Source organism: Xiphias gladius, chromosome 13 (assembly GCF_016859285.1).
Source record: "Xiphias gladius isolate SHS-SW01 ecotype Sanya breed wild chromosome 13, ASM1685928v1, whole genome shotgun sequence".
NCBI classification, from domain to species: Eukaryota; Metazoa; Chordata; class Actinopteri; order Istiophoriformes; family Xiphiidae; genus Xiphias; species Xiphias gladius.
The window spans coordinates 4,655,938-4,670,907 of NC_053412.1; the positions used below are offsets into that span (position 1 = coordinate 4,655,938).

Genomic DNA, 14,970 nt, shown 5'->3' on the forward strand with positions numbered 1-14,970 from the left:
TGGCTGAAACTTGATTTCATAGTAAATTTATATTTGTTGTGCCAAAAGAAACACCAATTTGTCACATTTTGTGAAATATGATAGGCTGGATTACTGAACAGGTAGAATGGGCAGCTGCTACCTGGGCCTGCAGAGCTCTAAGGGTCCAAAAAATATGAGGTTTTCATTTTTGGTAATTTGATCAATTGCAAATTTAATTTTGGGAATTTTCCAAAATTAAAATGGGTCCTGCTTTATGACCTCATATTGTGGTCATGTCTTGTAGAATGGTCCTATAAGTCTAAAAGCAGGGAAAATGACACAAAACAATGATAAAAGAGGGATGATGCCAAAAGATACAAAAGGAGGAGGAATAGACAGAAATAGAGAAATATAAAGGTAGGTAAGAGGATGAGGAATCTTTCGAGAGAAAAGACAGATGGACTGATGCAGGGAGGGAGATAGCGAAGGAGGAGAAAGGTCCTGACTCACTGGCCAACCAGCCGGACAGCTTTGGAGCAGCGAGCCATAGCAGGTGGAAAAACACCACTGGCTTTGCATACTGGACAACCGCAGCTGAGTGTTGAGGCTGGCATGCAAAGCGCACACACATGTGACTGCACGGGCTGTTACAAAGACACACAAACTTTCTGGCACTTACATAACACAGTAAAAAGTCAAGCACGTACCCCTTCTCAAAGCCAGTAACTGGCATTGTTACGTCTTTACTGGACTCCCTGAAAGCGACATCAAGCCAGGAAAATATCCTTTTACAAAAGCACACACTCTCCTAAAAACTCAACGAGGCCTGCTCTGACGACTCAGCTGTGATCTTCACCAATGACTGTGTTGCTTTATAAACTATCCAACCGGTTTCAGAGTGCGGCACGTCCTTGCGACTGTCACCACCAAGAGCTTAGGGCCGTGATTGATGATTGGCTTCAGATGACAACAACAGGCAGCGGTGTTTACTCAGGGCAAATTGCCCTTGTCTCTTTCCCCCTTCCATCTCTTTCTCCCCCTTTCTCTCGCTCAATCTTTGGAGAGGGATGGTCCACATGGCTGGATCTCTGGATTCTGGATGGCCAGGAGTCCCTCGGGGTGGGATTAGCCTCCCAGACTGACAGCTAAACAAACAAATAGGCCAAACCTGGTCTTCCTGCTTGCCAAGGCTGCCTAGCAACAGGTAGACAGGAAGATGGGATGCAATGCTTGGTATGTCACAACCAATCATGGCTGTAAAATGCCTGGACATAGTGTGAATATTTGGCCATTATCAAAGCCAATGGATTTCCAAATATGTGAGCAGGCTAGAAGATTAGGCCTGGAAGATTAATTGTGGACCCAGCAGGAAGATAAGGAGAAAATAATCAGGACGGCCAAATATTACTTGGAGTCTTTATATAGTCAATCCGCATAGAGTTTACCGATTAAAACACATCATTGAATGAAACAATATACACACAAGGTAGCGTTTCTTGGCTGGGCACAGTGACTTCCTGGAGTCTTCTTGGCAAGCGCACATTGACGACAAGACTCCGTCAGGAAATCATTGTGCCTGCAAAAAAAAAAGTCCCACATGTAATCACCTGTAAAATAACAAACTGTCGATTTTACGCTTCTTTTTTGCACTGATTAAACAAACAAGATAGAGCATGTTAATTACTGAGCCTTAGAGGCGCTAGCAGGCATATTTCGTTACCTTCTGATACAGTAAAGGTAGCTCTTTCCCTCCTTTCAAGTGTTTGTGCTGAGCTAAGCTAACTGTCACTTGGCTGTGGCTTTATGTTTAATGCACAGATATGATATGGTATCAATCATCGCATCTAACTCTAATTTTCCAGAATATTGAACTACTCCTTTGAGCCAATTATCAACATGCTCGCTGTTCCTTTGCCACATTCTTGGTGGATTATATGACTGTACACTTGATCCATCTAAGCGGGCCAAGGCCTCCTGACGAGGGTGTGGGCTTGTCTTTCCCCCTGTCCGCTGTCACTTAGTTAATGTACTTGCAGTAACAGGGAAACCTGATATTAGAGGAGCTCATCTCAAACGCAGGTCTCACCGTCATCTTGTCCTTTCACGGCGAAAAACGTTATTGAAATAACTGGAGAATTGTCTTAAATTAGATACGTGCAAGAATTTCTTCAGCGAACTTTTCTTTGTGCCTTTCATTCATGTCGTGCTTTGTATAAAAGGGCCTTTGTTCAGCATTGTGCCAAATTTTGATTGCATAACACTCCTGAGTTCAACGTTTTGCAGAGACTGACTTTAAATAGGGGTTAGAAGGGGGCAAATCAAACAAGGCAGCTGCGACTTCGTCAAAACTGTCTTCTCAGAATTTGTCAGAGAGAGAGAGAGAGAGCAAGAAAAAGTCATGAGATAAAGAGAGAGAAGACAGTCGCTAGTGGTTCCAAAGCATAAAATGAGTCCCTGAGACTTCTCTTCCTTCTCTTCCTTTCTGTTATCTCCCGGCGGTTGCCAAGCCGGATGGCAGAAGCGAAGCATGTCGGATCACTGTAAGGTGCTGTAACGGCTTCCCGATTTCGCCTCAAATGATGTGAAAGTCATTGCCAAGCCATGTGTGCTGGCGTGAGGCGAAAAAAATGACTGGCTCCTCTTCTCACTGTTAATCAAACCTGGGGTGGCAGAGCGTTTCACAGACAGAAGCCATACATAAAGATGTGCTTGTTCACCATGCTCGCTCTCCCTGCCCCCGTCCTCTCCTCTGCTCTCCCTTCACCTCCCTCTCACCGCCTTTCTCTCCAACACCACCTCCCGTGCCTCTCGCCCCTCTGCCCTCTCTCTCTGACACGTCAGTCACCAAGGCATCAGACAAATGAATGCTTCCTCCGCCGTCCTCTCTTTCATCAGCACTTCCCACCTTTTCATCAACGCCCATAAAGCAGTAGCAGGCACCTATCACTGGCAATCGCCGCTCAGCTGCCTGAATGATGAGACAGAGGTGGCAAAGTTCACTAAGCGCTCTTATGGCAGAATGGATGTTACTGGGTCAGGGGGTCGCTCGCACATCTCATTACACAACACACACAAATCCCGTGCACCTGCACTGTGGCTGTTTGTGCATACGCAGAAAATACATCCCAGTCTCAAGAGAATATCCTGTAAACTGAAAGCCAAGTAATGAAATCCTGGGCCTGCATGTGACAACCTACACTCAAACCTTAGCATGCGCACGTGAGGACGCATGCATGCGGCAGAGATAAATACATTTTGAACTTTAGAAGTGAAACACTGAGCTTCTACAGCTCCTAGAAGACAGCAAGCACTGTCTTGTTAACATCACTGCTGCTGCTCAGGGGTCAAATTGAGTTTTTGTGGTTACAGCTCATTTATCTGTATATACTAATTAGATGAACTCATCGCTCTTTTATCACAATCTTTTCCCCCAATAAACAAACACGCGTCTTTTCTTGGAATCAATGCACTGAGTCACAACCTTGTGTCTGAAAACACTTAAAAGCGTCCAGCAGAGATGCTGCATTGTGCATCGGCGCACAAAGGTTCCCTTTCATGCCTCAGTGCGTCACGGCCCAAGTCACGTCAAACAGATTCTACGTGGCATCCATCATCAGGATCTTCTGGCTGCTGTTGGGTTAGAGGTGAGCAAAACAACGCTGCGAGAAATGAATTTCGTATTCCACATCTGAGCATCATGAGGTAGCACGGGCTCGTTGGAACACTTCGAGGATGTCTGGAAATTAACTGCGGCTAGAAAAAAAAGTGCCGGTGTTTCATATGAATACAAGGAAGCGGTTAGGAATGGCTCTGCTGTCCCATCCGAGGAGATGCCGCAACCCTACTCCCCTACCTTCCATCGCACATTCAGAGGCTTTGTGCAAATGGGATCGGTTGAACTAAAAGGGAATTAACTACATTTTTCTTTGGAGAGTGTCCAGACTTGATTTCAGGAATTCCATGGCTCATTCTTACAGTTGATGTGACATTTTAATAAAGTCACAGGCATTGAACGGAGACACTACCAGGGGCTCTTCTGAGACAAATAAGATTAAGTCCCAGTTTTTCCTTCCTCCTGCTGCTTGCAGAATACTGAACTGTGCCTGTTACAGGATTGATTTAATTTTAATTTGCATAAAATTACATCAAATATCAGCCAGTAAAAGGTCACAGAGAAGATATGAAGTGGGTTTTAAAATGGATTTGTTTACTTTCGCTTCCTAAACTCATTCGTTCTCATTGCTGGTGTTTCACAAGCCAAAGCGGAGCGACTCGGGGAATATTGTTACCTGGCAGCCACCGCGTTACAACAGAGCTGAGCAGTGTACAGCGTGGGGAAAACGCACAAGTCCCGAGCTTACACAACAGCCCTGCAGAGATCAAAAATCCATACTGTGCTAATTCTATAAGAGGAAAGTAGGAAAAAGAGATGGGGAGAAAAGAGGAAGGAGGGCTGGAGGTAGACGCAGACAGGAAGGAGGGGGCCAGTTGGCTGCGCTCCCCAGCATGCCTGCTGTGTGTGAGAAAGCAGCTGTGGCCTACTGAGGATTACATAACATACTGAGACACATACGCACCAGCGTGAACGTACGTCGACACACACACAGCTGCGTATGGGTGCGTATGGGTATTCACAGTTTTGCTGCAGATTCTCTGCTCTATCTTTCATCGCCTCTTCCTCTTCTTTCTTGCTTTCTTTGTTTCCATCCTTTTCACAATCTCTCTAGGGGTTGACAGACGGGTCACGGCGCTGATGTATCTCTCTCGCCCTGACCACAACTTTTATAACCTAGTGAGGAGCAACATTTCTCTCGGAGGCCTCAGCCAAAAGACAAAATAACACCATCTCTCCGCATCCTTGCCTCTTCCTCCTGTTCCTCGGGACACCATGCCCTGTACCCTCTTCTTACACGACTGTCTATCTGCGTGTGCTCGTGGCTCCTGTGGGGGTTCGAGCCTACCGGACTGTGAAATGCGAAACCCTGCAGCGGGGAGAATGTGCGTGCTCGGCAACTTCCCCCACCTCCACGCTCGCCCCTCCACCCCCAGATGAGAGCTGCCGCTGCTGCCGCCACCGCCGCCGCTGCTGCCTGGGAGATGTGCGTGTTACCGAGTCGCCAGCCAGAATCGGATGTAAGTGGATGCATCTGGGCAGGCGGGCTTGCACATGGAGGTTGTGCCGGAGCGCCCCGCTGCTCCTTCCACATTTAGAAACGTCGAAGCCTCGCACAATCTGTCCACATCCACATATAGAAGCCCATAATGCACTGTGAAGCAACACACAGACATTTCGCTTGGGTAGGCATCAGGCACTTAGTATACGTGTGTGTGTGTGTGTTGAACCCCTAAGGGATAATATATGTGTTGGAAGGTATGGAGTGGGCCCCGAGGTCAATGACAGACAGCCATTTGTGGTGTCCTGTTACGTCCTACCCATCAGGGTCAAGTGCTGTGGATGAGGGCAAGTCATCAGCGGAACACGAAGGCGGTTGAAAAATCTCATTTCACATCAGGCTGAAATTCAATCCAGATGTTTTGTCTTTTTTATTTCAGCATCCAAATGCTCCGAAGATGCTGATAAACGTTTGACAGTTAAGCAAAATGGGGCTTTATCAGGGCGAAAGCCCGTTTACAAAAGAGCATAACAAGCACTGGAAATCACAGCCAAGATAACAAGCGTTTTCTGTTGGTATAAAGATGCAAAATAACACATTTACGCTTTGCTTTGAAGGAAACTGGGTTCCACAAATAATGAGTAAGTTCTGATCAGCTCTGCTTGTTCCAAATCCAGCTCAGCCCTGCTGTTTGTTCCAACTCTGAACAACCAACTGTACTGGGATTTGGAAGCGAGACAGCACAGTTCAGTTTGGCACCATTAGGTTTAATAACGGAACAAATAGCAGCCTCAAATGTACCATCTGCAGACCTCCAAAACACTTTCCTTCTTTTCTGATCCCCGTTCTCCTATAACCGCCTGAATCATGCCTCACAGACACCAACAGGGGACACAGTCTTCATTCTTGCCATCGCATCTCAGGGAGCCATTTAGGGGCCAACTACAATGGCCTCCTATCTCACCATCAGACCGCATAAAAGCATCAAATTCGAAATTGTGCCCGGAATACAGAGGGGATTACTCAAACCGCGGGTCCTCGGCTGGAGACAGAGCTTTCAAGACGAGCCACAACTCATAATTCCTGTATTCAGGAGGGCTCGGTGGCATCTTCATGTCGCTACAATGAACACAAGGATCGCTTTGCCAAGAGCGTGTCTGTGCCGTCCGAGGAGAGGGGGTTTCAAAGTGTGGGGCAAGTCATAATCCTTGTGCTCAGAAGAACACAATGCGACCGTCTTATCCCGAATAAGGGTTGTTTCCAAAAAAACTTCTTTGATATTTACTACAGCGATTTGTAACGGGACACAAGGCTTCCAATACTTTGAGTTAAAGCCACCAATTTGGTTGAAAGGGTGTTTTTTTTAACTCTATGAATTACACATTTCCCCCTGTTTTAGTGATTTCTTTAATTGTGGTCCTAGTTTGACTTGGAATCGTGGTTTAAAAGAATCTGAGCATTGAAAACGAAACGAAATCGACACTTTTTGAGTAGCAAAAATCTCCAGCGATCTTTAGATCTACTGATGCTATTCGGCAGGAGACCTGTGACATTTCTGCTTTGATTCTGCCCTGAGTCCATCCATCCTCCCCAGACTGAAGCCAGCTTCTAAAATCTGATACCCGACATTTGAAAATGACCATTTCTCATGCAAAGCAAGAGCAGAGAATGGATACACACTGTGCAGCCCTTTAGATGAGAGCACATATCTGCTTGCTTAAAAGAAATTAAACTAAAGCCTCTACATTTAGGAGACAGTAACCTGAACTTCATGATGGCTTTCTTTAATTTCAAAATGGACGTTGTCTCGGGGAGAAGAAGCGGCAGACAGCCATTCCGGTAAAAGAAAACTGACATTTCCAGGCTCCACAGATAAGAGCTTTCCCAGCCTTCTGCCTTTTACACATGCAGCTCTCTCTCTTCCATTTGCATTAGGTATTGATTTTTATATGCAGGATGTGGGTGAGAAACGGCAGAGAGACATGCACTGCATATGGTACACTAGGCCCGTGCAATTTAAAACCCACTGACAGTGAAGGCAGGGAGTTGGAGACTTGTTATGAAAAGATGCGTCGGTGGCTAACAGTAGGATGCCAATTAGGCTGCTTGGCCACAACGAATGGATCCGCGGTCACGCACCGGTTTCTCTCTCTCCATCTCTCCCCTTGTCCCCCCCCAAACCCCCGCCCCCGCACGCATGGAGCAGAGAAGTGGGGAAAAGCTGAAGCTCCTATTGCATGAACAATACCGGCATCAAATTTCAGTGCAATGATTTTTTTTTTTTTTTTTGTTGTTGCCCGGTCAGTCAAGTGCAACATGGAAAGCATCATCACCAGCAGCAGCAGCAGCAGCAGCAGCAGCAATGCAGGTGGGCCGACGACTGCGTGGCCCTCATTTGGGCTTAAGTACGGACAAAAAGGAAAGTAGGAGCGTTGTTTAGTGAAAGATTTGTTCCCCTATGCACGGGAGCCGCAACTACAAAAGATAAAATGGAAGATTAGGGTATGAAATCCACATTTGTCAAATAAGAAGCACAGAGTTTCAGCATTTTTACGCCGGAAAATGTTAAATGACAGCATTTCTACAAGTAGCAGTAGCGTTTGTAACAGTTCAAATGCGTGGGAAATTCGCAGAGCCATAACCAACCCCAAGACAGGGGTAATGATACACTTTCCACTGTGGAATTTTTGGACTGATATCATCAGAAAAGAGAAATGTGATACCGTGGAACATAAGAGCAGTAATGGCCGTGCAAAGTGCCGGTGCGTCTCCCCACGCTTCCATCACCATGTGGCCGCGTGGATCCCTGTGCTTTTCTCTCAGTATTCGCCCACTGAAGTTGGATGAAGGAAGCGTGTGTGTGTGTGTGTGTGTGTGTGAGGGAGGGGGTTGGAAACGCGCACGCAGATGACAGTTATTGTTTTCCTACACTGCCTTCGCAAAATGTATTATTTTTTTTTTCACCACTGCATTTAAAGATGGTACAAAGCCAGACATGTTAGGATATCTATTATGAATAAGAGAAGAGACTTCTCTCCATGGGGGGGGGGGCTCACAACTCGGTACTCTGAGGGATACAGATGTATAATTCACGACCAATTCAGTCCCTATTATGGGATTCGGATCTTCATCTTCCCAAATCGCATTTGACAGCTTTATTACGCTCCGGCGTGCGTTTCCCATCTTATCCACTTTGCCATCTCTCGGAAAATTGTCAGATATATGAGTGACTGGGAGCATTTTTCGCCTGCTCATCTCTCCCCGAACTCCGCGCATTCACGCTGTGGGGAAAAGTTGACGCCTGCATCCCGGGCGCGTGTGATCGCAAAATCTTAGCGAGAGGGACGTGTGGTCACAGCTCGGCGGCGATGGCATACAGCGGCCCGCGGCTGAAAGTTGAGACATACCTGCTGCCAGTTTTCCTCCAGCGAAGGCATGGCGGAGAAGTAGCCGGTGTCGTGGACGAGCTGAAGTTCCTGAAAGATACTGTGGTTCGCCAAGACATCCATGCTGACGCTCGGGGATGGAAAACAGGACTGATCCAAAAGAAATCTGCCTCCTCTCTTGGCTGTGTCAGACCTCTACATCCACTTCTTTCATATTAGTCCATAAAAGGAGATTAACAACTTAGTGTAGCGGCTGGGAATGTGGCGGTTTGGGTCCCTGTACCTGCGCGCATTATCGGACTGGGTGCGTAAAAGAGACTGGAGGTGATGGAGGCTCCATGCGTACCCGTGTTGCCAAAATAGACACTGATAGGGAGTCAGAGGTGGGGAGGGGCTTGGTAAACGAAGGGGCGTCGTTTGGTGTGCCACTCACCTCCCCTGCTTGTCCATTTAAGGCAAATGGGCGGCGGAGGGCTTATTAGCGCGGAGGCGGAGCGTGGGGAGGCGGGGTCGGGCGGATTCGGCGGGCGGGATTGGCTCCGCTGCCACGTCGCTCACGCCAAATATGGGCTCGATAGGTGAGCTATTTATGGATGGGTATATTAGATTTGGAAAACGGTCTGAAAGGCTAGTCTGAGACGAGAAGCCGTGGTGTAAACATCATGTGCTCACAGACAGGAGCTGGAAACAGTATTAATAGGCGGCTATATTGCTCCACTGTGTAAATATTTAATTATAGTGAGACAGGATGAGGCATTAGGCTATAGAAAAATATGTTCCTGTATAGGGACTAACAGTGTGCTTTAATAATGAGTTTACAATAATCTTATCATGCTTAATTATAGTTTAATCTCCTATAATATAATCATAATGCAGTTGCAGTGTTCCTGTAGTGACTGTATTATTACATATTGCGTGCATGCTCTCCATAATAAAGATTTAGTGTGTTTATTATACATTTTTAATGTGATATTAATATAATTATAACATAATATGATCCAATAAGGAGTTCCTCACAAGTTGTTCACTGAGGTCAAAAGCTGTCCGGAGTGTAAAAGTTTTTCATCTTAACGTGTGACAGGCGAGAGGCTTATTATACTGACCCACATTGATACAAATCAGACTCAGCACTTCTTTTATGCAGCTCGTGTGTTGCAAGTAAAGCGGGGTGAAGAGAAGTCCACCGTGTGTGTGTGTGTGTGTGTGTGGAATGATAATTAAGTAGCCAAATCTTTCTGGATACGTCTTGTTTGGTGGCGTGAGTAATGCCGCTTATTTGCCCGCCCCGTGTAAGCCTTCGAAATTGTACACTTCCACGCGGGCTTAATGGTGTTCTCTCACTGTCTCACACGCACTCTGTCACACACAGAGTGTTGTAGAGGTCTGTAATCTCATTATAGTGCTAGGGGAGGCTGGCCGAGGGCCCCGGCTACATGGCATTTTGGGAGGGAGAGCTCAGCTCAGACAGACGACGAAGCTCCCGCTGACATTTATCCATTCGACACAACTCACTCTCTCTTCCTCTTTCCTGCTACCTCTTCCCCAGTCTGCTGTCTGCCTCTCCCTGGCTCTTCTTTTCTCTTCTTCTTTTTTTCTTCCTGCCCTTTACTCCTAACATCTGCCCCTTTTTCCTCCCCATCTTTGATATCCCTCCTCTCTTTCTGCCACTCTCCAGCTATCCCTCACTTCTTCTCCATAATCCTGTACCACAGTCAGTATTTCGCTATCTGCGTGTTCGGCGGGAACGATCGACTACCGGAAGGTGTGACGGAGAGAAAACACGTGACGGAGACATAAATTCAAACATCATGGGTTGCCATGTGCTTTGCAGTGGTGGGTCAACTGATAAAAAAAAAAAAAAAATCCTGTTTAGCCAGTCATCGCATGGCTGACTGAAGTGTAAAATATTTAAGAGATAAATCCTGTTATTTTTATGCATTGTTCATGAAGTCCCTTGGATTATAGAAGAGACACCAGAAATTGAAAGAAGGGGTTTTATTCTCAGCTAATTGAAGCCATTTAAAACTAATTGTTTAACAATAACCACTTTGTCCCAAGCTGCTTTTTCGTAAGCAGAGGCTGATTTTTGCTCATTTGCAGAGCTTTAAAACAACCACGTTGACACCACAGCAAAAATAATAGGAATCATAACACCGACCGGTTGAAGTTGAGTCCACAAGAGTATCTTGTTGCTTCGTGGTTGGACTCATGTTCAACATGGAACTAATACAAAAAAACAGAACAACCAGTGTTTCCAGTGTTGAAAACAAGTTTGTATTTCCATGTTTTGCACTCCGCCAGCCGCAGTGCAGATTACGTTCATTAAAGCTTTGTGCAAAAAAAAAACAAAAAACGTTGGCTTCACGGTGGAACACTGCTGACACACAGAAAATTCGCATCCCCAACAGTATTTTAAGCTGAAATCTGTGAGCCTATGCAGATGGAGACTGCTGCAACGGTGATTAACAACAGTGTCATGCGGCCTCCCAGGTCAAGGATCTAAAGTTTCACGGTGTAACCCCATCACCCCTAGACATATGTCTAATCAAACAATTGATTAGACATATGTATACATGTTTTCTGTAAAATGTTATCTCCCTACTTGACTAAATGCTCTATCAAAACCTTCTCCACAATGCCAGGGGTGTAATTCTGGCAAAAACACATGAAGTCCCTTTATTTAAACAACCCTTTGGGGCCTGGAACAGTCAAATTTAATAATTTTGACTCTAAGAAATTTCGGAATCTGGCTTCAAAAACTCTCCGTGTGCAATTCTTGTGTAATTGCGGAATTGAAACTCCTCAGGCCTTCGAAACCCCCCCAATATTTTTTTACTGTTAAGCAGTGAACATGTCATCGGCTAACCAGGCGACCTGTAGGGAAATATATTATTTACTGAAGTGATGAAGTTAGACTGCGATGGCACTGTCAGTGAGACACCAGCAGCCTGACAAGCCGCAGCATTTGTCAGTAGCAGAGTCGCCACAGTCCATATACAGGAAATGACATGTTAAATACGGGGAGAAACGATATGGATTTCTACTTTTTAAGAAAGAAAAACATCAAACTTAACCTGATATTGAGTTATAGAGTCCTAAAATTCTTATATTTCTCGTAACTGAAAGCAGAGATGTTTGTAACGGCTTTGCAATGTAACGCCAATCCTATAATTTTATACACCATCTTATTGAAGAATTAATGTACAAGACATGAAATATCAACTGTAAAGTTTGACTATATATACAGTACCACACTAAATATTATTAAAGTCACTATGAACATTATTACTTAGTTTAATGGTGCTGTGTACCAATATACTTTTTTTTCCATTTTGTGCCATAATCTTCCTATTTTAACTCATCTTCCCTTTTAATTTATGATCTTATCTTACAGACCACAACTGTTTCAAGCAAGTCCCTGAAATTGGTGAAACTGCATAGGAGGAAATTCAGTTATTTCCCACTTAGTTCAACCTCCAAGTTGCTGAAATAGTTTGTTTTGCTGTTTATCTCCCCGACGTAGCGTCCAGAGAGATACATTGGGGCATCTCAGTGCCCATTTTCAGACATGTGCCCCCCCAGCCTTCTCCTACTCCTCTTCCTCCTCAGCCTGAAGCCCATGCATATCATAGATAAAAAATAAGTGCTCGCCATTATCCGTGGGCACACAGCGTTATATTGTGGATGCTGACATTGCTCTTACCTGGCAGTTGGTGCTTTTACTATATTAATAATGGAGCAGGCACCATCCATCATGGGGATACGAGGCTGCTAATCATGTCAGCTCCCTGCATATTCACTCCCTTCATCAAAAGAAGAGGGGAGGTAGTGGGAGAGAGGCAGAGGAAGACAGTGGGAAAAGGAGGAAAAGCGGGAGAGTCGCGGTGAGAAGCGGAGATAAACACAGAGAGAGGGGAAATGGTAGAGGAAAGGAGAGGACGAGAGGGGGAAAGAGGGAGATGGAAGGGGACAATATCAATGTGCTGAACACATGACAGATGCCCTTGGCCTTTTGCTGAATGGCTTCCCTGTTGGCAGGAGTTAACCAGTGTATTTAAACAGGACAAGACGAATGGGACCTCTGTTCCCCCTGCTCACTGAACCAGCCCATTTCTATTCCAACTCACAGCCTTCCCCCATGTGGGAATGCTAATATGGTTAGCTGACATTGCCGGGGTTAAAACTTCATAACGACGTTTTATTGTAATATTCACTTTACTGTGATGTTCCGTGCTGGGTGTTTTTCGGCATTTGCACTTCTTGACACGGTGCAAAAACAAACCAAAACAGTAAATCAGTTTATAATAATCACTTTGGTTTTCTTACACAGTCTGGGATTATTTACGCTGTTTCCAAAGCGCTTTCCCTTAATTTGAGAAGAAGACCAGATTGTTCTACTCTAACATCATGTACTGGGCTATCACATTTATCAAATAGGTTGAAAATTGAAAAGAGCACCTGATATTTGCAGCAACACCCTCCCCAGCTCACCTCTCTACCCATTAGTCTCCTGCAACCGAGGGACCTTGAGTGTCAGCGCTTTGCTTTGCTTCATTTTGCCTCATTTGGTGTAATGTGACATCCGCACGCCCTGATGACATAACATTCACACAAAGATGCCGCATTTTCTTTCCCGTTCAAATAGCCTCAGTGGAGTGTTATGATAACCTTTATATCAGGGAAAATAAAACCACACAAAAATTGCTTCCAACATCTGTCCTCGAAGATGCCTTTCTCCCAGCCATCAGCACAGAAGAGGAAATTTGCTCGTGATTGATGGGCCTGGTTAAATAAAGATAAGATTTTGAAAATGTGGCCATATGTCTGCCGCATGCACTGTCTCTTTTGGCTCGGAGCCTGGATGCAGAAGATCCACCACATTCTGACATCTTCTTCATGCTGCTCTTCCATAAGGGAAGAACCAGGGGAGCGGGGAGAAGGTGGAGGTGGGCGCCGAGTAGGGGGGCGGAGGGGTGGATTTCAGAGCGACAGGCCGACTGAGAAAAGCGATAATGAGCGCTCGGGGCTGTCTGGGATGCAAACTCCTTCCCGCATGAGATAGCTGCAAGGGAAGGGAAGGGAACAGGGAAGGGGGAGGGAGTGAAGGGAGTAAAGGGAGTAAAGGGTGCAGGAGAAAGTGCCCTCTCAGCTGGGTGATGTTTGATGTGGCGATGCTGCTTCCTACACGGGGGAAAAAGAGAGCGGAAATACAGCCGGTGAGGAGGCCATGAGGGGTAGCTGTTAAGTGCCAATTAGGCGACGATGAGTGGGAGACGGAAATATCCATTTGCACAGACACTCCTGCAAGCAGGCAGGGAGGAGTAGTCAAGAAGTGAAACAAATAGGGCTTAATCCCTGTCAGTTTCCCCAGAGTCGTTCTTCTTCTCACCCTCTATCTCCCTCCTGCCTGTTAGGTAATGTCACATCAGTGTCGGCTAAAAATGTGGGTTATGATTTGCTGTTCCATTTAGGTCTGCCTCCGTCTGGTCTTGGTCTCCTCTGAAGGCCACTGAAAAGAGCGTTTTGCAAGAGCTTGTCACATTATGCCAAAGGAGAATGCCCCGTGTCAGGCGTCCAATTAGTGAGCGGATTCACTCACGTATTTAGTCCATGACGCAGAAAATGATAAGGTGAGTGAGGAAAGTGGAGCCACCATGGTTTTTCTGTCAGTTATAGATAAGCTATTCACAGGGAAGCATCACATTCACAGTCTTTGTTGGTGACTCAGTGTGTATATGTGGGAGTGCATATGTTTTTTTGGTTAGTGTTTATGTGCATCTGTTGGTGTCTGCGTATGCTTGCATTTGTGTGTGTGTATCCTCACGAATACCTGCCAGTGTGGGTGACAGTGTTTGTGTTAAAACTGCAGCCTGGTCAGGGACAAGCGGGGGTAAAATGAGACCAGATGAAGATGATGAGAAAAATTCTGATTAAACAGCTGCAAAATCTTTTATTGCCAGGCAGACCCCAGGACAAAAATGAGAAACGAATCCAAGGTGAATAAGGCCAGAACTGACAAAACTCCCCAAAACGGAAGTTATAATACTAAAACTAACTGTCCAGCTTTTCAAAAAACAGAGAAAATAAAAAAAAATGCAGCTTTCCCATTTAAAGTTTAAAATGGGTTCAATCAGCAAAATATTAACAAAGAACAAATAAAAAAATAACATCCACGTTTCTGATATGCTACTGGCAACAGCAGAAAAGAGAGCCACACACCCATTCTGCACTAAACTCCCAAAACACGGAGCTCACAATACAACAGCATAAAGGGAGGAGCTACAGCACTTTGTGTGTGAGGATGATTGTTTTCAGGAGTTGACTTGGCATAAAACAGGAACCGTGACGTCAGGAATAACACGCGTCTTCTGTGGGGAGCTATGGCAACCGTAGCTATAGTGAAGCGGAGGACCTTGTTTGCGGCGAAAGCAGAAATTTACATGGTCTGAATTCAGCATCCTACAGGTGCACACACAGACTCTCTCTGGGCCACAGAAACACGCAATCGG

The 14,970-nt window shown here is 45.6% G+C and overlaps 1 protein-coding gene across 2 annotated transcripts in view; it reads right to left on the reverse strand.

Annotated features, from left to right (window-relative positions):
• LOC120798330 (Krueppel-like factor 7) overlaps positions 1 to 14,970 on the reverse strand; it is a 94,484-nt gene that overhangs the window by 28,022 nt on the left and 51,492 nt on the right. Inside the window, exon 1 of one of the 2 annotated variants that reach the window (XM_040142560.1) lies at positions 8,483 to 8,723. The exons of the other annotated variant lie outside the window; for it this stretch is intronic. Coding sequence (XP_039998494.1) covers positions 8,483 to 8,584 — 102 coding nt within the window. The 5' untranslated portion in view covers positions 8,585 to 8,723. Of the gene's footprint in view, positions 1 to 8,482; positions 8,724 to 14,970 lie in introns of those variants that run through there. 2 annotated transcript variants of the gene reach the window in all.